This window comes from Sinocyclocheilus rhinocerous, unplaced genomic scaffold, assembly GCF_001515625.1.
Source record: "Sinocyclocheilus rhinocerous isolate Xijiao unplaced genomic scaffold, SAMN03320098_v1.1 scaffold369, whole genome shotgun sequence".
NCBI classification, from domain to species: domain Eukaryota; kingdom Metazoa; phylum Chordata; class Actinopteri; order Cypriniformes; family Cyprinidae; genus Sinocyclocheilus; species Sinocyclocheilus rhinocerous.
The window spans coordinates 854,031-880,015 of record NW_015666557.1 but is presented as its reverse complement, the minus strand read 5'-3'; the positions used below and the strand labels follow the sequence as shown (position 1 = coordinate 880,015).

At 37.8% G+C, this 25,985-nt stretch overlaps 1 protein-coding gene across 1 annotated transcript in view; it reads right to left on the bottom strand.

Annotated features, from left to right (window-relative positions):
* The window catches only part of LOC107732732 (glutamate receptor ionotropic, kainate 3-like), a 77,821-nt gene that overhangs the window by 14,832 nt on the left and 37,004 nt on the right, over window positions 1–25,985 (bottom strand). Inside the window, exons 7-9 of the mRNA XM_016544148.1 lie at window positions 23,937–24,140; window positions 10,480–10,703; window positions 4,995–5,113 (exon numbers count right to left, since the gene is read on the bottom strand). Coding sequence (XP_016399634.1) covers window positions 4,995–5,113; window positions 10,480–10,703; window positions 23,937–24,140 — 547 coding nt within the window. The remainder of the gene's footprint in view (window positions 1–4,994; window positions 5,114–10,479; window positions 10,704–23,936; window positions 24,141–25,985) is intronic.

The following is a 25,985-nucleotide window of genomic DNA, read 5'->3' as shown; positions in this document are numbered from 1 at the left end:
TATAGGCTTATAACTGATATTCATATTATGGGTAAAAAACAGTTTTTTTTTTTTTTTTTTTTTTTTTTTTATATATATATAAATATTTTTACCACAACATTCAGAATCGGCTTTTGTGAGAGAGGGTCTTTGGTTTGTGGTCTTGCTGTTTTGGATGTTCCTTTATCACGTTCCATTGTGCAAGCTATTAAGGAAATGCTGATGTCATGACAAACAACCAGCTGACAGATTTTCCAGCATAACGCTGAAGCTAAACATCTGCTTATCGCTGTGTAAAAGAAGGGAAGGCAAAACTGCTAAACTGTGGCCGTCTGTGGGTTATTCTCTATGGGTTTGCTTCACAGTGATATTAATTATGATGACCTGCTTTTCCCTGTCCTGCTATTTCTTTCACAAGCTCTGAAACACATCAGCCTGGGCCGAAGTTAAAGCATTTCCCAATGAGAATGATTACCTGCACTTAACATTCCCACCTTCTTCTCATAAAGAAGAAAGTCACAGTGCGGCTCAGCGCCGGAGGCTAGTATTCAATATTCAGCCTGCTACCCTTTTCACTATCAGTGTGCACCAAAGCAATAATGTTTTAAACGATAGCATTAAATAATTAAAAATATGTTTAAAATTAGGGAAACTGAGCAAACTGATAAAGCACAGCATTCACCAAATTAACATTTTTTGCAGTTAGTTGATGGTAAACAGAAATGAGCCTGCTGAAAGAAACCAGCCTAAGATGGTTTGCTGGTTTAAGCTTGTTTAGTTGATCAGCTGTCACCATCTCTAAAACCAGCCGGCCACCTTAGGTTTTTTATTATTATTATTATATATATATATATATATATTTTTTTTTTTTCAGAAGCGATTTGCAAAACCGGACCATTTTTCATGTAATAATCTGCAGTTTGCAGAATGAAACATCCGTTTTTGTTGAGCGGGCCATGTCTAACTTGAATAATTTTTGGACAGAGATGAAAAATGAGCTTTTATGATTTTATCAGTTCAGCTGCACTGCTGTGTGCTAGCATGAAGGAGCTTCCTGTCTGGCAGGACATGTTTGAAAAATGACAATGCATAAAAGAATTAAGACAACAACTTCCTGGTATTTTCTGACAAGTGAAAACATTTATTTTGTATTCATGCCATTTGTTTAGAGTCTGGTTTTATCCGTTCTCATTTTTTATTTTTTTTTATCAGTAGTTCCTGTTGTCTTGCTCTAGTTGCAATAATACTGGATTTACTTCCTGGATTATCCTTTCTGGACAATAATTATTTTACTCTAAATGTGTGTCGCATTAAGCTATCAACTTTGTCTCAAATGTTTCTCCTAAAATTTCTTAGGAGAAACAAAAAAGACAAAATAGACAACTGGCACACCAGATAGACCAGAAAACCACCTCAGGCTGGTTTAAGATGACTTTAAGATGTTTCAGTGGACTGTTTCAAATTGACAGGTATCGCATGCATTTCAGTGGAGATTTTGTGCGTAATGAAATGTGCGGCAGATTTGCGCTCCCCACGAGCAAAGATTCACCATGGGCACAGGAAGAGTCTTTTCTATTTGTCTCCTTACATGAGGTAAAACATTTCATTACTCCCTGGTCTGCTTTATTATGCCGTTTGGTTTTGAGTAGGGTATCATTTGCTAATGTGTGCCTGTGAGGGGTGTGGAAACAGCTTCAACCCCTGCGTGTCTTTAATAGCTTCCTCCCTCTAATTCTGTGAGGTGGCGCCTCAGCACAGAGAAAATATTTAAAATGGTATTAGAGGAAATAATATTTGAGATAGAGAGAGTGTCATTTACTTTGGTGTTGAGTTAAGATAAAATAAATCGCTTCTTATTCAAACCAGTTCCATTAAACGACTAAAATACTGGAATCAAATAATTTTGGTTCTGTTAATGATTGTTGAAAGTTTGCATTTTCAGTGCATATCGAACAGCGTCTTGAAATACTTCAACTAAGTTTTTTCTCTTCACTATTTAGCGGTGGGGTTGCTACTGAACCTATAGAGCCGCTGCAAGACGATGCAAGGGTTTTAAATGAGTTGTGAGCCTGCAGCCTTAAAGGTGCAGCAAGCGTTTTCTGAGAAATGCTGTTGAGAGTAGATCGGACTGAGCACCAAACACAATGCATAAAAGAATTAAGACAACAACTTCCTGGTATTTTCTGACAAGTGAAAACATTTATTTTGTATTCATGCCATTTGTTTAGAGTCTGGTTTTATCCGTTCTCATTTTTTATTTTTTTTTATCAGTAGTTCCTGTTGTCTTGCTCTAGTTGCAATAATACTGGATTTACTTCCTGGATTATCCTTTCTGGACAATAATTATTTTACTCTAAATGTGTGTCGCATTAAGCTATCAACTTTGTCTCAAATGTTTCTCCTAAAATTTCTTAGGAGAAACAAAAAAGACAAAATAGACAACTGGCACACCAGATAGACCAGAAAACCACCTCAGGCTGGTTTAAGATGACTTTAAGATGTTTCAGTGGACTGTTTCAAATTGACAGGTATCGCATGCATTTCAGTGGAGATTTTGTGCGTAATGAAATGTGCGGCAGATTTGCGCTCCCCACGAGCAAAGATTCACCATGGGCACAGGAAGAGTCTTTTCTATTTGTCTCCTTACATGAGGTAAAACATTTCATTACTCCCTGGTCTGCTTTATTATGCCGTTTGGTTTTGAGTAGGGTATCATTTGCTAATGTGTGCCTGTGAGGGGTGTGGAAACAGCTTCAACCCCTGCGTGTCTTTAATAGCTTCCTCCCTCTAATTCTGTGAGGTGGCGCCTCAGCACAGAGAAAATATTTAAAATGGTATTAGAGGAAATAATATTTGAGATAGAGAGAGTGTCATTTACTTTGGTGTTGAGTTAAGATAAAATAAATCGCTTCTTATTCAAACCAGTTCCATTAAACGACTAAAATACTGGAATCAAATAATTTTGGTTCTGTTAATGATTGTTGAAAGTTTGCATTTTCAGTGCATATCGAACAGCGTCTTGAAATACTTCAACTAAGTTTTTTCTCTTCACTATTTAGCGGTGGGGTTGCTACTGAACCTATAGAGCCGCTGCAAGACGATGCAAGGGTTTTAAATGAGTTGTGAGCCTGCAGCCTTAAAGGTGCAGCAAGCGTTTTCTGAGAAATGCTGTTGAGAGTAGATCGGACTGAGCACCAAACACACTTCTAGCCAATCACCAGTAAGGGGCGTGTCCACTCATGATGGGGTAGTTGCCTGTGTTGCATAGCTATCAAGAAAAGGGTGTAATCCTTTTGGGTAGGGGCGTGTTTGTTTTGGTGATTTTAAATTGGCGTTTCTCAGAAATCACTTATACTCCACCTTTAACTGAACATAATGAGAAAGAAAAACTGAACTCCACAAAAAAATATAATAAAATAAAAATAAATAAATCTTTGCATTGCCTTGTCTTCGTGTTTGCAAGCAACAACAAAAGTGCAAGCAGTGTAGTCCAATTCGTGAACACATACACTGAAGAAGAAGTGTAGAAACTATTTTCACTCAGAAATTGATAGTTAATTCACAATTAAATATAAACAAGTTACACACTGAATTAAACTTGAAATTTTGAAGTAGAAAGAGAAACAGTATTTTCTTGTAAAATGTACTCCAATAATGTTATGCAACTTGAAAACTACATAATCTATTTGCATCTTTAAAAAATATCTAAAATCTAATTCATACCATTTTAAAATGGTAAAAAATGCATCCTGAGTAACTGATAAAATATTTGTCATGGAACACATTTGTTGGATTATTACAGTTTTAACTTTTATGTTTCCTTTAATTTATTTTCAAGACCTGAGGTGAATTATCCATTAATATTCATTATTATTCCAATCACGCAAAATGATATTCAAACTCACATTAGACCCTTTCAACATTAAATAAAGCCCATAAGTACCTGAGTTCATCATTGTCATGGATTTTATGTTATTGTTACAGACGCATTGTCGCAGAAATAGAAACCGTTTCTAAAATAGAATCTGCTTGTCGCATGTCACGTATCTCCTTCTCAGCTGGTTAGGACAAAAACTCTGATTAACGTGGAAAAGATACCTTTTCTCACGTCATGGCACAGCATCGCGTCTGGTTAGCACATGGTGCAACGATTCACTCACTCACTGATTCGGTCAAAGCGGTACTTCATGTATTTCTTCATGCCCAACACAAAATGGTCTGAGGTGTTACTATATTATATATTGACATCAGGACTGTTTGAAATTAGCAAATTTTGCACAGAACTCATAACCGGCAGGTTTCAATTTGGTTAAAAATGCTGTGGGACATGACGTAAGGCAGCTGTAATATTCCGAGTCCAGACATCTGCTTTTGCTGGAGTAGACTGCTGGTCAACTGTCTACGAGAAGTGGGTCTTGCCCAGTTTGACTACTCTTTTCTGTCTCCTCCCCTGACAGTAACTGCCTACTCTCATCTACATTCGAAGCAAAGTCACTGGCAACTCAAACAAGCCTATTAATTTTTTTTTTTGGTGATCTCCTTGTGTTACTCTGAAGCTGTATGCCAGCTATGGTGCATGAATGAAACACTGCATTGAGACAAGCAATAAAGAAGAACAACATATAGAGGGCGGGACATCTGGCCAAACAGAGATGAGATGAACCCCAGAGATGCCCCACTGTGCATTTGCTACGATAGAGACAGTCTTCTGTCGACTTTCATCCCAACCTCAAACTCACAATTGTGAAGGTCTCTGATGGCAGCTGAGTATCAGGAAACAAACGCTGCTGTTATCCCTCTAACCTGACAGTGTGTATGACAGATGTTTGACACCCCTCATCTTCGCCTCACTGACAAGCAAGATGACTACTTCCTCCTCCTGTCAGAAAAGTCTGAACTCAACATGGTTTTGACAGGTAAAGGGTGGAAGACAGTCATAACGCGCTGTTGTCAGTTTCTTTGGCTTGTTTGCCGTCTTTGGAAAGCGCGTTGAGTTTGCAGTAGAAGCACTGTACCTTGCTGCATGAGGGAGCCCACGCCAAACCAGAAGCTGTTGAGGAGGGTGAAGTTGTTTTCTACCACATCGGAGCCTGGGTTACACGGATGGGCATCATACCACTCGTACGGGCTGAACCTGTAGCAAAAAATAAGAGAGAGTTCTCAAACTCGACCTCTACATTTAAAGATGAAGTGTTTTGCACTACCAACGACACCAAACAGAACTGCAAAAATAATGGTTTTACAAATGTGGAAAGTTCCACATCTAGGGACCATAATATCATAGAGGGCTCTTCTGACTCATACTAGAACTACTCAGAACATCCAAAAAGATCACTGAGCGGCACCCTAGTAACTGCACAGCACTGTGCTAATAGTAGCTCAGAACACTTTAGCAACCATACACATCAACCAAACATTGTGCAAAAACCATTTACTGGTACATTTTCTGAAAATGTAGAAATATTCCCCTGTGAAGAAGAGTACATATTACAGAAAAAAAAAAAAGTTTGTTGTTTTCGGCACTTAAGTGCATGCTATTTACAATTAAATGAAAATGTATTATACACTCTAAAAAATGCTGGGTTGTTTTGTAAGGTCAACACACATGGCCCAAGGAAGGTATCCAGTGGTGGATGAAGGTCACTTGCGTGTTCGGTCTTTTCAGCGCGCAGAGTTATTCAATTTAGGTTTAACTGAAATCTGACTCCATTTTATTATCTCATCTGACTCCTTTTTAGTATTACCTTGAATTTTGGTTGAAAAGCAAATTGGTTGCTTGTAAAGTTGGGTTGAAACAACCCAGCATTTTTTAGAGTGTAGTTTAATTTTTTTTTTTTTTTTTGAGTAGGACTTAAGTACATATTTCTATGTGCTATCATAATCTCTTCTATTATCTTTGAAATATGGTTGAAGTGATAAACTAAAATATACTTAATAGTAAAATGTACTTAATAATGCAGTTTTTATTGAAGCTTGCGTGCCATTTATTTAAATATATTTGTAATTAAACATTTGTAATGAGTTGCAATTTAGTACAATTAAAATATAAATAACACACTACAGTTAAAATTATAATCAAGTACTTCACATGTGCTTTAGTCGGTTAGTCAAAGTAAATGTACTTCATTACAGCTTGACAAAAGATTATTAAAACATGATTTAAAACTTAAGGAATATCTTTTAATTTGATATTGCAAAGTGCACTTTTTAAAAGTATGTAAATAAACAATCATGAAAGTGTACTTTCTTTAAGTACATAAAGTGTTTTATTTAGGTAAGTACATTTCTTTTTTTTTTCTTTTTTTAAATAAACTTCTTAGATTTGAAGTACACTATAAGGTATACAATTAAGCGCACTGCTTTTTCACAATGGTAGTCATTAATGCATGTTATAAAAGTTTCATATTGTGAGATTTGCTAATACACACTCTTATGTAACAAGCACAACGTGACTTCTTATTTCTAATCATGAACTCTCCGTATTAGAAAAGCACTTTACTTTAGACTAGACTTTACAATCGTGCCAAATGAGTTTATAACCCTGGGGAAATGGATCACAGATTGGCCACTTCAGGGTATTTTGCTGAAATCAAGGCAAGTAACTGTGACGAGAGTGCACATCTTGGCTCTTTTCAACAGCTTGTTAAACTATAACGTAATTAACTCTGGACACTCCCAGCAACTGCAGATGCCTGTAATGTCCCTTATAACACCTGTCCTTTAATATCTACAGTACAAGGAACGTCTCAAAGCAGCTGCTTCAAAAGATGAGAGACACAGGTATTGCCAAGGGACTTGTTAACAGAGCACAAACACCGTAGCCGGAAACTCGCAGAAGACACATTGTAGGATTACATTTGTCGATGTGCATGTTTTTACTCACTGCCTGGTTAAAAATAAATACATTAATAAATATGTCTTTATGTAAAAGGTGACATGCATATATATTTTTTATTTTTTTATTTTCGAAGTTAAATAATATCTCATATTCTTATTGTACAGAGACATCAATAAATGTACCGTTTTTGTCAGGCTGATTTCCCTGAAGAGTGCATTTTTGAAAACATCGCTCTGTTTGTTAAAACAGCCCAACCAGATCTCTATAGCAACACTGACTCAACCAATGGCGTGACCGATGAGGCAGGGCCATCTGTTTATTCAACCAATGGCACACATGAAACTGTTTGACATGATTTGTGTCGTTTAGTTGGGTTAAGTAATTAATTACTAGCCAGAAATTACATCTTCAACAGTGCAATTAGAATACTGTACTAATTACTCTCTCTAAAACGTATTGCATTGCTTATTACTAATTACTTTCTAAATATCAAATCAACCTCGACCAGTTGAACAACAGAAGGATAGACATGAAACTGTTCTTTTAATTATTTCAAATAAATAATATAAAATTGCACAAATTATTATTGAACTGACTAAGATATTTAAAGGTGCTGTATGTAAGTTTTTGACTCTACTAAAGCATAAAAATACGATAATATGTTTGCAGATATTTAAGAAACATGCTAAGTTAACATAATGGTTTATCTGAAAAACAATGCTACAGTCAGTTATTCTCTTTTGAAAATGTGCGTTCCGGGCCGATATGTCGGTCTCTGTTTTGGTTTGTGAAACCCGCCCACTGCCAGTTTACCCAATTGTATTTCGGCACCCCGGGTTGCCAGTTGGCGGGAAACACAGCGTATTTTATTTCATTCATCGTCAAGTGCGCTCGTTCTTGTTGGTGTCGTCAATCTGGCAACCTGCTACCCTCTCCAATATTTAGAATTTGGACTGCAATACCTAGTTCAACCACTCGGTGTCAATCCTACATGCAGCACCTTTAAAGGCAGGGTATGTGATTTTTCAAAAACACTTTAGAAAACTGATTCGGGTCGAATAGCAAAACAAACTTGTAGCCAATCAGCAATAAGGGGCGTGTCTACTCGTGATGTGGAGGAGAGAGCTTTCAGTGCATGGGACGGACATTAGCCGAGCCGAGCGACAGAAAGATAGAGATGGGTAGACACGGTGTAACATTGGTTTTGCTTTGTTTCACAGAACTAAACGTTGCCTGGGTTGTGTACGTATGAGTGGGGCAGAGCTATCAAAATAGGGGCAATACCCTTTTGGGGTAGGGGCGTGTTTGTTTTGGTGATTTCAAATATCAACATTGGCTACCAGAAATCACTTACTCTGCCTTTAAAGGGAGAAGGTTAAGCTAAAAACATTCATTTTAACATTGTTAAATTTTGATGTTAAATCCACTATTGTTTTATATAGAATTGTTCTATACAATATTAAATGCAATTACTTCAGAAGCATCTGTAATTAAATTACAGAAAAAAATAAGTGTAATCCCTTACTTTACTTTTTAAGCGAATAGTAATTAAATTATAGTAATTACTTACTTACTAAAGCATTACACCCAACACTGTTTATAAAAAAAAATAAAAAATACTAATAAATATTAAAAAAAAATGCCAAAATGCCTATTCTGTTCCCCAGTTTCATGTAACCTGTTTTTTTTATTCTCTCCGATTCAAGTACACACCGACATATAGTTTGTGATTGATATTAAAAAATAAGCCTATGCATCTTCTTTTTTGCACTCCAAGCATTGAAAACCATGAAGCCCTAACTCCTGGAAAATTGAAAGCTGGATATGTTCTGGTCTTTGAAAAGATAAGACCAGTAAGATGGTGGAAAGGACATCTGTTATTACACACTTACTGGTGCATGAGAGCTGAAGTCTCCGTTTGTACTTCCTGCCCATTCTTTTGAAACTTTAAAAATATATTTCCAGGTCAAGAGTAGTACTGTGATGAGCGATTCCTCATTCAACTGATTCTCAATTTCTCCCTTAAATTATGTAATTTAAGTAACCATTTTAAAGAAAAATGGTGTATGTATGGTGTACATTTTGGACATTCTCAGAACTCAGTTATTTGATGAAATGGCATCGCACCTCAGTCTAAAAGGCTTCAGGTCTCAGAAAAAATAATGGACAAAATGGCCTCTCTCAAAAAGCAATCTTCCAACTCTAAAGTCCACTTATCCCTCGGTTTAAAAAAATAAAATAAAAAGTTTAATGTGCTACCTGTGCCACTTCAAAACAGTTTAAATGAATGCAATAATATAACGGAAAATAAAAACTTGTTTTGAAAGCAGTCTTTATATGACTGAATGGATTACAAATTGTGTGATATTTTAATGTCAGTTTGATCAGTGGCAACCTGTTTTCACTCCCACAACGTCCAGTACTGCAGCTTGTATGCATGCAACTATACACGCATCCAATCTTACCAATGCGAACAGTAAGCCAACTGCGTTCAATGAGTAAATGTTAAGGGCATGGGACTTTCACTACAATGAAATTATATGTTATAATTTTGGGTAGCCCTTATGATATGTTGGGGTTTGATTTTCAGTTTGAATGTATTTTAACATAATATGATGTAACAGGCACAAGAAGAGTAGAGTCACAATAATTCATTCAAAATAATAATAATGATTAAAAAACGTAGAATTATAGAAGTATATTCAAACAACATTCTACAGCTACATTCCAAGTCTTCAAAGGCGAGAGATTTATTTGTGGCGGACCTAAAATTTGATCACAGTCACCGTCTGCCACAACACTCAAATACTTCAATAGTGCTTTTTTTGTCATTTTGTAGAATAAATTATTGTGACGCTTATGCTTTTATCTGTCTGTTACATGTTTAATGTTGTTAAGACGTAGTTAAGGGTAGGGTTGAGCTTAGCTGCTTAAAATATATATATATATATATATATATATATATATATATATACACATATATGTAAATAGTCAATATTTTAATATACTGTATAGTGAAAACATTTCTACGAGCTACATACAGATGTATGAATCTCAATAATAAAATAGTAAACCAAGAGCCATCTGCAAACAATTGATGCTACAGCTTTTCTCATGTTCAAATTATTATTATTTTTTTTTTTTTCTGAGCCATTTTTGGCAATGACTTTTAAAGGTATGAAAATGACCACTTGGACATCAGATCATTTGAAAATGGACTTAGATTTTTACATTTTCTGATAAAATTGTGAGTGATGCTTACCTGTGTAAAATTTGCTGTCATTATGTAAGGATGCGGTTTTTGGTTGTTATGATGATGCTATGCCGTTTTTAAGATGTTCTGAATATTGTTTTCATGTGTATTGTGCACCTAAAGTGTATGTGTGGTATTCAGTTGCTACATCTTTCTGGGTGGTTGTTAAGAGTTTTTTTCTTCCTTCTTTTTTTTTGTAATGGCCACAACAATTCTACCAGCAAGTCTCTTAGATATTCTAGTCCCTAGGTATGGTTTGGTCTCTTAGCCTTAGCAAACACTACTAATAACACATTACTGTTTGCCCTTTGATGCTTTACTGAGTGAATTCAAGGCAAATATCGGAAGGTACCATGAAGGTTAATAGTCCCAGGAGCAAAAGCCACAGGAACAATTGGTTGTTGCTCACCTAGCGATGACGAAGAGTACACAGCTGACTCCCAGGTAGGCCAACAGGATGTAGACCCAGATATCAGGGGTCATGGGGTTCAGGAAGGAGAAGAAACCAGAGTTGGTGCTGTTCGGTCTACGGTACAGGATGCTGATGCCAGTGTTCAAGAAAGGTTTGGAAAAGTCAATCGCTTTCTCCCGCATAAAGGTGATTGTGAGAGGAGCCACAGCAAGGTCAGCCCTCTAGAGGACAGGAAACCAAAATTAGGATCGAAGAAGTGTTCAGAAACATTGAACAAAGACAGTCTAGTCCATAATATTCAACAAAAAAATCAACATGAAACCACACTGGCAAACCATTTTACTTCCCTAATGCAACACATTTTTTAATTAAACAAGATATTTAACAATAAAGATATGTTAGGTAGAACCTGGCTATTCATCAGAAATGAAATCGTCAACCCATGTATTAAAAATGTGCCTGTGGTGAGATTTCACCACAGGCTTTGCTCCCTGCATGTTTCATGACACCTTCAAAGTGAAAGTCAGTCCCGCTAAAAGTAAGTTCAGTTTTATCAAAAACACATTAACATGAATATTGGCAATGTTGTATTATTTTGGTTGTTTTACATATCACGTCAGTTTGGAAATAACATGATCAGTGAGTCGCCACAATGGAGATTAATGCTCTATCACATTTGAAAATAACATACCATCAGTGCTATGTAGATTATAAACTGTAGTACATTACTTATTACAAATTGCATGACAATAACATAGCATAAATTAGTTACATAATCTGGATTACACATTTTAGGTAATGAAGTCTGACTACTTTTTGATTACTTTTTGATTACTCTCACAAAGACTTCAATGGGATTATTGTGTACCAAAAAAAAAGAAAGCGAGAGAAAGAAAATACTATATATTCCACTTGTATATTCCATTCTTTGTTATAAACATCACGAAATGCATTAATAGCACTTAAATTACTGTATGAATAATTTGCTGCCATTGTGTGAATAATAAGTAATCATGGAATCCATAAAAAGTAACTAATCGGATTATGAGGATTTTAAAATGTAATGCAATCGAATTACAAGTACTTAATTTGTGGGATCTGATTACGCAATCCAGATTACATGTAATCAGTTACTACCCAACACTGCGTACCATCTACACTAAACCCTATCCTAAACCAAATCGATAGTGTTAACAAAAGCAAACCTGACAAAAAAAAAAAAGAATAATTTGCCAAAGCAACCATGACATTTAAGCTTTCTTCTACAAGTCTTTGAGCTGTTTTATCATGTCTTGTGTACAATGCAGTACCAGGTGGGCTACCGAGCAAGTTTTCTATGTCAGAAAAGCCTTACATTTGGAGCTGGTTACGTAATGCAGACATGCAAATGTATTCGTTTTCTAATCATGCACAATGGGAAAAGTGTTTTGAGGTCATAATATAGTGTTGTGCAAGGAACTTTGCAAAAAGCATTTATTAATTTATAATCTACGAATGTAACCATAATTTATTTGAAAATAAATAAAATATGTTGTTTTGTTGACTCTAGTGTTTATTTTTTACTGGAAACTTCAGTGAATTGTATTTTTGGAGTTTTGCCAAATAATAATAATATACAAGCACACATACAAGTTTGTAGTCAGTTTGTGGAAGACTACTTTTGTTCTGAAACGCAACAAATACAACTTTTTGTCCCCAATAATTTGAATTTCCAATAACATATGAAACAAAATCAGACTCAGAATGTGTATTAAGAAAGTAAATAGAGACCATTTCAGTTTCAGGTTGGCACAGTTGGCGTGCTTCAAAAAAAAAAAATAGTTTGAAAATCCATTGTTTGTTTTTTAAAGGAGGTATCTAGGTTCTGTACTGATGTTGGAGCAATCACAGGCTGAATAACTATATGACGAAACAGAGCAATTGTTACACATACATCATTATAATATAATTGTTACCTGAAATAATATAAAAAGGTCTCTCTTGAGAGAAGTATAGATATGGCAGCATACGAACCATCCTATCACACTCCATAACATGGGCAAATTCACACCCCAGAGGCTCAAAGTCAGTACTGCCAAGGTGACTCAACTGTTGAAACAAGTGGCCTAGTTTCCTCGCTGTCTGCTATTACATTCCCTCCCTCTCTTTGAATCGCAAGAGCAGGGAGGCGTTCACTTGCTGATATCTGGCTGCATATTTAGAAGGTCACCATTTACATCGCCTTACCCTGCTTCCTTCTCTCCAGGGTTTGACAGGAGGTTAATGAAACCAGCTGCTTGGTGCACGCTTCACTGCATCCTTCCCCCTAACATGATGAAACTTGCGAAGGGGTTCAGACTATGGTCTTACAAAATACTGCAAGCCAACCATCATGGACTGAAGCATTTTCACGTGATGTCCTTTCTTCCTCTCACAAGAAGACTGCTGTTACATTTTCTTGGCTTTCTGTGACATTTCATTGCTGTGACATGTCCTGGTGGTTGGACGGTGAACTGTATTGCCTTTCTTTGTATTGTTCTGTCTTTCCTGCAGCCTGGGCTTTGGCCTCTTTCTTTTGGACAGTGGTTATGAAAAGAGCCACAGTTCTGATTGACAGACCTGAGTGCCTGTATAGTACAGCATGTGGCTAACCAGGGGAAAAGAGGACAAACCAAGAGAAAGAAAACTCCAGTGTGTCTACAGGTTGGGTACCTCTCATTAAATATTTAGATTAACAACACACCGTTTTTTCTTTTGTTTTCTCGGACATCCACAGTAACCATTCAAGACTATGGATCTGGCCTGCAGGGCAAGGAAATCCCTGCTGAAAACACTAGCATACTGGTCACCATGATGTGTTTTAGATGATGGCTCTTCAGCCAAGCTTCTTAACTGGATTAACCAGCAAGACTTTCTTGGTTGCCAACTTCGCCAGCTAATTTAGTGGTTAAAAAAGTTTGCATATGTCTTTTGTTGAGTATCATATTTGATTCATCAGGTAGTATGATATAGGAAAATATGGAGTAAAAAAAAATAAAAAAAATTTTTATTCAGAAATCCAAACTGAGCAAAAATACACAATTTGGTGCTGCTGTTGAAATTTATATATCCAAAAGAAAAAGAAAATAACAACAATAATAGTATTATTATTATTATTAGTAGTAGTAGTAGTAGTAGTATTGTTGTTGTTGTTATTATTATATACAAATAAATAAATAAATAACTTTTTTGTCCTGAAAATGTTTATTCTCTAATGATTAAATTGACGCACAAGGGCTAAATAAAATGCACATACATATCTTCCATATCTTAGTAACATGATATTTAAATGCTTAGTTTTATGATTAAAACTGTAGTTTTTTTATTGTGGTGGCAAAACATATAATGCGATGCAGTATAATGATGATTGAGAACATATACTAGCTGTTTTACAAAAGTTTAGAACATGGCCCATCCGATCAGTTTTTTTGAGCCGGTACTACGATTTTATAAAAACAAATCAATTTGCATTAGTGAAAGGTAATTACACCAAAGCCAGAGCCAGATTTGAGATACAATGTAAATTTTCGCTCATGGACAATGGACATGTCAATATCATCTGTGATAATCCTTTAAGGACTTTGCCTTTGCTTGTCAGGTCGTAATGAGAATGATTAAGCTCGGCAAAGTGCTCAGGACTGTGAAATGTATTAAAAGGCCCTACATAGTCCAAGTCAAAGTTAGTACAGTGAGACAATGAGCCAGTGCTGGTACATAACCTTCCGGCTTATCCACCGGAGCAAAGATTAATTACTATAACAGGAAGAAATGACGTGCTAAGGCAGCCATTAACACTGGCATGGCTGGATGATTAATGAGATCATCAATTATAGCTAAATCAAGTATAATAAGCCTGTTGCATCATTTAACGCCTTTACCACCGTGACCTTTAGCTTTGGAGTGGGATTTGTGGCCACTTATGGAAAAGAGGTGAAAAATAAACTGTCCTACTTGACACAACAGTCCTTATGACTTTAATTAATATCCAGTTGAGTATTTAAGAAGCACTTTTTTTTACTTTAGCATTGCAGCTTCTCTCCATAGAAAAAAAAAAAAAACAAATAAATAAATAAATAAATAAAAACTATTTGCTCTTGTCTTTACTTTGACATCATATATTCCATGAGTCTCCTGGAAAGCAGTTCCTATCTAACTCCCATGAGTGATCCATAATCTCCCAGAAATCTGTCACTGTCATTGCAGCACTCATAACACTTTTTCAATTTTCGTGCAACACAGAAAGGTCGAAAAGAAAACATATATTTAATATATCTTATATTATTTATCAGCAACTTATTGTTGATAAATGTTTTGCTGATTACTATATAGCAATGCATGTTTGCATTGTGAAAAATATTTGCTGTAATCAGTAATACAGTAAATATAAACAATATCTTAACGTCTTTAAAACAACATGATACATTTATTTAATTGTCTTGTACAATGTTGCTTATAGAACATTTATTTAATGAAAGGTTACAAAGGAAATGTCCTTGTATGAAAATGCAAATGACTAACCTTGGAAACATGGTCACTTATTTAGAATTAGGGTTATTATTGTTAACTAAAACTAAAACCAAAAGCTTTTTTTTTTTGTTATTTGAAATTAACAACCCAGGCTCATTGGAAATACGTGCTTGTGGCGATGTTTCTGCAACACTGTTTTTACGTACCTTAATGCATGTTTTGCTGTAGTTTCAAAGAGAAATGTCCAGTGAGTAGCGCTAAAACACACGTTCAATATGTGACTGTGACCACGTTTTTATTAGATTGGTACAGGCACGTATTACGGCGGTTCAGAATTCAAGTGTCCGGGGAGAGTCAATGAAAGGTTTATGTTCTATCGTGTTGGAAAATAACATACCCCCTACACCAAACCCGACCCTAAACCCACCTGATAATGTTAACAAATGCAAAAGTGATATAAAAACACATTTGCTGATGTGCTATTTTAACATCCTTATATGCGGGATTGAGCTGCTTTGTCGAACCGTAGTTCCCCTTCTAGGGAACTTGCGCTGCGTCCTCTAGCGGACACTTGGGGGACTGTCGCCAGCAGGACCGATGTCTGAAGCATGTGTGAAACAACTCCAATCCTATTGGCCCACATAGCCTATGACGTCACAGGCGGGCGCTCGGTAGTATAAGAAGGTAACTGTAGAACACGTCACCAACTTTTGTTGTCTTCAGGAGCCGACTGTTTGTTCAGCGTGTGTGAAGCATTATCCTGGTGAATGAAGCAGCGCTTTAGGGAATGTATGCCTCCGTGTTTGGATTCTAACACTTGAGGGCATATTTTGACTTTTGCGTTATTGTCTCGGTGAGGAGCACATGTGTTCAGTGATGCGCGCTCATTGTGATGAGTCACAATGTCAAGGCTCCGCTCGCGCTTGTTCTTATTCCCGAGGGATGCAGGACAAAGAGAGCGTTGATTGCTTTGATCTGCGGGATCCGCATACCCGCTCTAAATGGGTTGCCTGATGCCGTGGATAGTGTTTGTGTTGTTATGACAATGAAGTGTGAGCACTGAGTCATTTTAGCCCCGATCTTGCGAGATCATGGGCGGAGCTATATCCAGCTGTGCCTCTCTAATATCCATATTATTGTGTGTGTAGAGTCTTGCTGGGTGTGGATATATTCAGATGCTCTGTGGAGAGATGTTTGCGAGCTTTCTCTTCCAGGGTGTTTTAGTGACCTAGTTTGGTTTGGGGGTGTCCCCTGAGACAGCTGTTGTGCCACGCCTCACTCAGTTTTCTGCTGCCAATGCTTGAGAGCGTTGGTGGCCATGATGTTGCATCTGTAGCTAGATTGGCCTTCTGGGCTCCTTTAACATATCCGTCAAGGTGGTAGTCTTTGAGTTCAGGAAGGCGTGGGCATGTTCAGCGGCTTTCAGGAGGTTCATATTAGCCAGTTTAGGTCTTCTTTACCTCTGAGGGGTCTGGCCCGTCATGATCTGAGGATCATAGACAGGGCTAGTGAGCTAGCACTCTCCTGCTCCTCCCCATTTCGGGAGTTGAGTGCAGAAGATGATACCTCACTCCCCCACCTGAGCATTTTCTCAGACTGGGTAGTAAGGTTGGACAGCCCCTGCTCAGAGTGTAGCTGTCTGTGGATAGTTGTGCTTCAGCTCAAACTTACTTTGCTCTGGAATATAGTGGTCTGAGGGCAGCTGTGTTCTAGCCTGGCTTCTATGGCCAGGTTGGCTTCCTCTTGACACAAGCCCTCTCAAGTAGGCACTGAGTCCTTCCATGCTTTAAGCTGTCTCCCCTGTCTTAGGGTTTCAAGTGGCTCATTGCTTTTAGAAATATAGCTGTTTGAGGACAGTTATATTTAAAGCTTGGCCAGATGGGATGTCCCTCCTTTTTGTACAGTGTGATTGGGCTCCCCCTTCTTCCCAAGTTATTTTAGCATCCTGACAAATATTTCAGGTAGCAGGGCTGGGCTTCCTCACCTTTGTATAGGGTTTTTAAGTAGACAGTCCCACTTAGGTTTGTTTCTATTATGCTACGCTATCTCCCCCTATTTTCAGTGTATTTTTCAAGCAGGCAGTTTCTCTATTTCTCATGCTTTGGGCTGTCTCCCCTGTATTAGGGCTTCATGTAGATGGCCCTTTGTTTTTCGAAACATAGCTGTTTGAGGACAGCTGTGTTTCCAGCTTGGCTGGTTGGGATGTCCCTCCTTTCTATTAGTTTAGTTGGGTTTGCTCATTCCCCCCCAAGTTATGTTATGCCCAGTGTGTCATTGGTGGTGCTGAGTAGGTGCATGTTCATCTACTCCTTGGTGCTCTCACACCGGGTTGACAGGCATGGACCATGGACCATGGCATGGCGTAGTGGTTTTTTTCATTCCCCAAAGTGTCCTCTAGGGGATGCAGTGCAAGTTCCATTGAAAGGGAACATCTCAGGTTGTGCACGTGGCCAAGGGAATGAGACACTGTGTCCCCTTGCCACGCCTCGGGCTCTGGGCAATATTCAGCCTTGCCTGAGGAAACTGCTATTCGAGGATAGCTGTGTTCCAGCTCGGCTACTACTCCCCTTATTAGGGTATTTAAGAAGTGGTCTCCTTGAGCCCCTTGCCTAGACTGTGCTGTCTCCCCTGTTTAGGTTTTAATTAGATAGCAAACTCTCTGTGGTCTTAACAAACTTCAGTTATGGCGCTATATCAGGCCTTTGGAGCATAGCTCTCTGAGGATAGCTGTTTTCTACCCCGATGACTACTCCCCTTACAAGGGTTTTTAAGAAGTGGTCCCCTGGAGCCCCTATCTAGACTGTGCTAGGGTCCTTTTATTATCAGGCTAAGGTGTTGCTCACATAACATAGCTATCTGAGGATAGCGGTGTTCTTAGCTTGGTGTGGATGTCCTTCTTTCATCTGAAACTGGGTTCTCCATTTCTGTGAGCAACCAATGGCATCAGTGGCTTGGCTCTTTCCTGAAGAAAGGTTAGGCGTATGTCTGTCACTTCCTTGGTGCTCTCTCACCAGATGGACAGGCATGCGGTGCAGCATGGCATAGTTGGCATTTCATTCCCCAAGTGTCCGCTAGAGGATGCAGCGCAAGTTCCCTAAAAGGGGAATGTCTTGGGTTACGCATGTAACCATGGTTCCCCGAGAGGGAATGAGACACTGCGTCACCTCGCCAGGGCTCCGGGCTGCCTATTTCACATCTCCTTTAGACAACTAAGTTGGTGATGTGTTCAACCTGTGACATCACAGGCTACGTGGGCCAATAGGATTGTAGTTGTTTCACACGTGCTTCAGACACTGGTCCTGCTGGCGGCAGTCCTTCAAGTGTCCGCTAGAGGACGCAGCGTCTCGTTCCCTCTTGGGGAACCATGGTTGCATGCGTAACCAGAGACATTTCACAGGATTCAAACCAGAGTGCTTCACCTCACAAGTGCAACGATGTATCACACTAGACAACTGCACTAGAAAATCCATACATATGAAGCTGTATATGTGATGGTAGGCGGATGTTTTTTGTGTGTGTGTGTGTGTGTGTGTGAAGTTCTCCTGTGCATATAAATACAAATAATTCATGCAATTATTAGTGAATGAGACCTAGTTATTTTTGGCAGTGGGATGCCTATCACTAAAATTTAGATTTTGTTTTGTGAAAGTTGGGTTTTTATTGTTATTTCTCTCATATATCTGATTATACTTCATTTCAAGGGGCTTGGTGAACTACAAAGACAAATAAGTCTGACTTGTTTTGATAAACCTACACAAGCACATGCCGTTAAATAGATGTACTAGGGCAAAGGCGTTTGATAATTCAGTTATGAAACCATGATTTATGTGAACACGCAGGGTGACAGTAAAAATGTATCACCCTATGATTTAATGGCACTTTATCAGCCGAAAACAACCCTGTACTAATCCGTTGTTGCTTGTTGTCTTCTTTAAATCTACGAGCCCTCGATGGATGACCCTACACGTGCATGTCATGGTAAGCAATAACACACACTCATCGTGTAAAGAACAATACCAAAATAATGAAAATTCTGTAAGAGCTAATAAAAAATACTGATGAAAATAAATTGAGCTGATAAATAACTTTGACAAGAGCCATTAATAACAGCCTCTCAGTTTCCCGTGCACTCACAACAACGGCTCTCGAGCAACTGGGTTCTAGTCTATAACTGAAAATAGCCCATGTTTCCTGTAGCTTATGTTGACGTACGAATGGCGAGGCAATTGGAAAAGCCATTCTAAGTTCATGGAAATAACTTCAGAAATCTCATTCCATTAAAAAAAAGTTCCTTCTGCGCTCAAGTCTTAAATTGTTTTCATGAAAGGCTCAAGCTGCAACATTTGGGGAGAATCGGTTGAGAAATCACAGAGTCCATAAATCCGTCTTCAGAGATAAGGCTTTGAGTTTACTCTCATGAAAACACTCTATCTAGCTCAGCCTCATGTGGCAGGCCGAGGTCAGGTCCCAGAGCTTGTTTCTTAGTTTGCTTTTCAGGTCTGCTGATTCCAGATCAGCTTATCTATATAGACAGCAGCAAGAGGGGCACTCAGCCGCAAAATGAGTGCTCCTAAAAATACACACCGCACCTTCGATACTGTGCAGGCCATCTGATAAGGCTCAAGTATACTACACACTCAAATCCATCGCATTGAACCCAAAGCTTAAAACATTCGATGAGAAACTAAAACTGGTCAAATTCTTCTGAGAGATATTTACAGAAAAGTAATGATTAAACACACCATGAGATCACAAGCTGAGAGCTAGAGTTTGGTTGTGATAACTATTATAAGTGAGCTTGTTTATTATATTTGGCATGTTCATAAACGACTGCCGAGCCCATTTGTATTCACTTTTTTAGTGTATAAATGATGATCTAGTGCAAAAACAAGTATTACCTGCAACTGTGGAATGAGCTAACAAATGTTTTACACCTGTATTTAGTGCTGTCCACTTGTAATCAAATCATCGCAAACAGATACCAGATTAACGCCAGGAATAAATTGGGTCTGTATCTCTCAAACAAGCTGCTGCTCTCAAGGTGCGAACTATAAGAATTGCATTGTCTTGTTTCTCTCTTCTTCAATTAGTCTATCCCTGAAGTAATTTCACTAAATAGTAAGTCAGTCTTCATTCTGTTTGTTTATTCTGGAAGACTGGTTACACATTGCTTTATACAGCTAAATTTGGGGAAAAACCTATTAATTATTGTCATTATTAATCCAGCTAAACAAGATGACTTCTTCAACTACAGATTCATTGGTAAAACTCACAATAAGGTCACATTAGGTAATGCATTAAACAACATTGACTAACAATGAGCAATACATTTGCTACAGTGTTTATTCATCTTTGTTAATGTTAATTAATAAAAATACAACAGTAATACTTTATTTTATGGACCAATTCTCACTTTTAACTAGCATGTACATTACTAGCATATTGGCTATTAGTACTTATAAAGCACATATTAATGCCTCATTCTGCATGACTATATTTTAAATAATTTAATTTTATGCCATACCTAAATTAAACAACTACTTTACTAGCTACTATTAAGCAGAAATTAGGAGTTTATTGATGCAAAAGTCATAGTAAATAATTAGTTAATAGTGAGAATTTGACATTAAAATAAAGTGTGACTAATGTGACTATATGATTATTAAGGGATACATGAACTAAAAATGAAAAATACTTCTAATGTATTCATTAATCTCAATGTTAACTAAGATAATTAACTAATGTTAAACAAATGGAAACTTATTGCAATGTTTTACCAATCAATTTACTCTTAGTGATAGTTTCAAAACAAAGACAAATAAATCTATTAAACATCCTTTCAAAACCACAGCATGTGCTTACATGGAATGTAACACTAGCAATTTAAAACAGTCACAACATTATCGCATCCAGTTAACATCACATCACAGTTAACACTGTCATCGCTATGTGAACACTAGTATGCAGAATTGTTCACACACTAATCAGAAACTCACAATGTATAAAAATAGCCACATACAAGTACATTGGCTTTCAAAAAGTGCCAAAAGAAGGTTAAATAAAGGTGAATATTTGTCTCTGATGAGACCTACAGTAAGCTAATGTAGTTCACCATGTCTTTTCAGGGCACTATGATTTCACAAACATGGACATAATCACAAAATGCACTCATAGAAATACAATTTATATTGCACCATGTCACGGAATTTGGTCAATTTCGCCTGAATAAATCAAAAGTAGGTATCCACAATGAATCAAATTGTGATATGGATGAGTGTCTGTGAACATTAAACAGCAAGACTGCTATATAAATATGAAGTCTGCATGCTCTGTAGGTCTGTGTGTGAATGAGCAGTGCAGTTTCGTCTACTACACATACTGAAGAACATGTGACACTCATGGTCTTTTCGGCATCTGCCGTCTCACTATATGAGGACATGAGCATATAAACTTCATCTCCAGAGCTGCTCTGAGAGTCTCTTCACCAGCATTTCACCATTCCATGTGAGAAAAAAACTTTGTAAATTGCTCAGCTGATTTTGTTGTTCTGAATTTATGATTATAGGTTTGAGAAATGTGTTAATTGTTTAGGGGAATGTGTCTTAGGAAAAACTGTGCTTTCTTCAAACCTCATCCTCATCTCCTTTCCTTTTTACTAAGTTTACTAACTAAACGAATGCGCACCACATATTTAGCAGATATATCACCTAGTGTTTGCTCAGTTTGCCTGACTCTGCTGAACTCAGCTGGGGTTGCCCGGAATATGAGGATTCACAGTTTTGACATGTTTTTTTTTTCTTCCCTCAGGTCAATTCTGTGCTGGTTTTTTTTGTTGTTGTTTTTGTTTTGTTTTTTAATGAAAAATTCTGGATGTCCATAGTGTGTCTCACCTCCGCTCTACACTCATTAGGCTACTCGGTCTGACCGTGTCAGTGCGTCAACAGATCTCCTCTCAAATTATGTGAGGAAGTAAAGGGTTTGAGGCTACAGTCCGGAAAACACAGGCCCGTCTACAACCCTGTTTGGACTGAATAATTACCTCATGCATACGAAACTGGCTCATGATGTGGTTTACCTCAAATGCATAGAATAATTTGACATACAAAAAGTTTCATAAAGTTTTACAGTAAGCTGTTAAAGTTAATAGACTAATGTATCAATTACCATTCAAAAGTTTAGATAGATTTTTTTTTAATGTTTTTGAAAGACGTTTCACCATGCTCACCATGGCTACAGTAATATTGTGAAATATCATTACCATTTAAAATAAAATAATATATTATATTTGAATATATTTTAAATTTAATTTACTCCTATGATAGCAAAGCTGAATTTCCAGGCATCATTACACTTTAGTGTCTTCAGTGTCACATGATCTTTCAGAAATCATTCTAATATGCTGATTTGGTGTAAGTTGAAATCGGTTGTGCTGCTTAATATTTTAATATAATTTTATTGAAATATAATTAAATACAATCTTACGGACTACAAACTTGAACAGTGTATGACATTAGTATTCCAGCATAAAAAAAAAGTTAAAATAATAAAAATTTAATGTATCATTATCAGTAGATTATATGGTGAAAAACAGTATTTTAAACAAAGAAAATAAAAATGTCTGCATGATTAAATTACAACTCCAAAATTGATTTACCAAACAGTGCAATGTTTCAACCAGTCAGGTTTTCATCAGGCACAAAATGTTGCACTGTTTGGTAAATACATTTTTGGAACTGTAATTTCAGTGTGCAGATATTATACCTGAATGCTTGAGGTTGTCATGGCAACTGTTGTCAACATCATTCAGGTTCAGCTTCATCAAACAGGTTTGATCCTGAACCACTGATGACATGTGAACAATTGCTGTAACCAATACAACATATTCCAATTTTTTATTGTAACAACAATAGGTCTATATATATTGTGCATGTGTATATATATATATATATATTTTTTTTTTTTTGTCCTACACCTGGACAGAAAAGGAGTATTTTCTCAGTCTCCCTAATTGTGCAACACTGTGGTTCATGTGTGTAGATATCCTTTAATGCCTAAACCTGCACCCCACTTCATTTGTTGGGGTTCAAGTCTGAAATAGCCTCAAGCCTCCATAATTTGCACCTTGCAGTATCTCAAATTCCAAGGAGCAATGACAATTATTTAATGCGTTATTACATTTCATTAAATTTGATGAGAGAGTTATGTAGTTCTTATACTTTATAATCCCCAGCCATTTACACACACATACCCCATCTCCATTTTTGACTCTTCCAGCCATAATCCCTTTGTTCCCCTCAAGGTGACTGCAATCGGGCCAGATCTGGCCAAAGCACAAGAGACATTAAGTGCCGCTGCAGTAAGTAACCTCTCCCAACCCTTCCAGCACCTCGCCATTGACTCCCACCATATGACTTCCTCCACTAAATGCCACTTAAGCTATTACAGCTCTCCAGCCCCGGGCTTCTGGTGACCTCAGAGGGTGAGGACAGCAAAAGGGCGATGGGATGGGAAGCCAGCACAGCAGCACATTTTCCTGTGACAGGGCTTACACCTCCAGCCTGATAGCACTGAGACTTGAGAGAATGGGCTTGGGGTATATTGAGGGGAATCGGCTTTCAGCATTGTCTAGTTCTGCTGACTCGGTAGAGGCGTTTAAACGTCTATTCGCTGTGGCAGCACATGCCGCCGTGTCTTCGTGGTGTGTCAATGCAATCCAGGTGTGTTCTGTCACCTTTGCAGCATGCTTTTTTGTGAGAGGAAGCAGTATTGGAATGAGCAACACGTTCAGTTAATTGCGTTATTGTGTCATCTTGGCATTTTGTTTAGACATCAGAAAACCAGCAGAAAGGCTTTATTAAAGTGAAAGGTATAAGTAGAGATGCAGGTACTGGTAAATCTGACTCAGCAGAAACAGCATTAGTGGTCTTCGTTACTTAAACGCTATGATGCTGTACAATGTGAATACTTACGTGTTCCATGATTTCCTTTATCATCCCATTCCACTGGCCTTTATCATCTTGAAACCCATACTTTCCATCCGGCACCAGGTGGATCTCGAAGGAAAAACCCAGAATGCTGGCCAACTCCTTAAGCAGGTCAATACAGAAGCCTTCAAAGCGGTCATTGCCGACGAGTGCCTTGTCAGACTTCTTAAGCATGACATATGGCTCCTCCTGTACAAATACAAAATATCCATTGAGAAGCATCTCCAAATGAGCTAAGGGTTTCTCATTGAGTTTTCTGCACACACACCTTACTGAGTAGAAGTAATCCCAACTGACAACTGGCTCAGTTTCAATGGGAAACAAATTCTTTTTTTTTTTTACATAACCCATGTCACAAAATGTTTTTTTACATAGCTTATGTTAAAACTGCACCAAGCAATTTCAGTGCCACTAGCAGCACCAAATACAATTGCAGATTGTTTGTTTGAATGACCTGAGATAGCAATGTTGGCTCACCAAATGATTTGAGTATCGGGATAGATTTCCTCAAACCAGTGTAAAGCTATTCTATTTTGCAGTTTAAGTACAGTATAAATTAGTGTAACGATCACATAAAATGGCATTATATTTCAAATAATTTCTCTGCATTAGATGTCAAGATTTGTTGGGTTACTTTAGGAAACATCGGTGAAAATACATTATGCATTACCATGTCTCGACCATCCCACCTTGACATTATTTTACTCCGATGGTCCATGACAATCTCTACAGGTCATTATATTGTCTTGCCTTCTGCATTCCCTCACAATGAAGAAAGCTGTGCTATACATGAAAGACCCCAAGATGTTCCTGGGATTGGCTCATGCAGGAGAGCTGGCATGAGGTACTCAAATGTTGGCCAGAATGCGGGAGAGAGAGAAAGCACAGCCACAATCCTAGAGACATTGGTCCTGAGGGGCTCTCAAAACTGAAGCACTGTCCTGTTGTGCTGAGCCACAGTGATACGCCTATGTTACCCTGGTTAGTTTTACGAATAAAACATGCTGGCATGTTGTACATAGACCATCTTCCATGACCCACACATCCTTAACATGTATATCCCAATCCACAATATAAGGATTGATGGAAAGAAAGTTTCAGGAAAAGCAGTCACAATGGCCAAGACAGCTGTCATCACCAGCTCTAGCACCATTCCTATCATCTGTATCCATGGAATTATTTCCTAAATCCTGGCTATAATAATCCCAATTGCAGAGGGCTTGAGAAGTGGCTTCGCAGTGTAGGAACCAACCAGACTCACTGAAAATGTGTGCTTGTGGTGACATTTCTGCAACACCGTTATTACGTACCCTATTGCATGTTCCACGGCAGTTTAAAAGTGAAATGTCCAGTGAGTGGCGCTAAAACGCATGTTCAATACGTGACCGTGGCCACATTTTTATTACATTGGTACAGGCACGTGTTGTGGTGTTTCTATTACGCTGCTTCAGGTACATATTGTGGTCGGTTCAGAATTCAAATGTCCAGGGAGTGTCACTAAAATGTTAACGCTCCATCGTGTTGGAAAATAGCAAACCCCCTACACCAAACTCAACCGTAAAAATACCCGATAGTGTTAGCAAATGCAAAAGTCTTATAAAAACACATTTGCTGGTGCAACCATGCTATTGAAACTTCTTTCTATGCAGATTTGAACTGTTTTGTCAAACCGTAGTTTCACAGGATTCGTACCAGAGCGCTTCACCTCACAAGTGCAACGCTGTATCGTATGAGCTACCGAGCAAACCTACTGAGTTAGAAGACCCATACATATGAAGCTGTGTTTGTGATGCTAATGTTCAAAAGTATCAATTTTCAAATCTTGCAGCATCTTAAAATTGTTTTGTGGTCATAACATAATATTGTGCAAGGAATTGTGCTTATTTTATTTGAAACTCTGGCCTGTAAATCATAATTTTTGTGAAAGGAATAAAAGTTTTACTGCCTCTAGTGTTCATTTCAACTGGAAACTGCAGCGATTCATACGTATAGGTTAGAGGTCTACACGGAGGACCCGAGACCCGAGGACCCGGG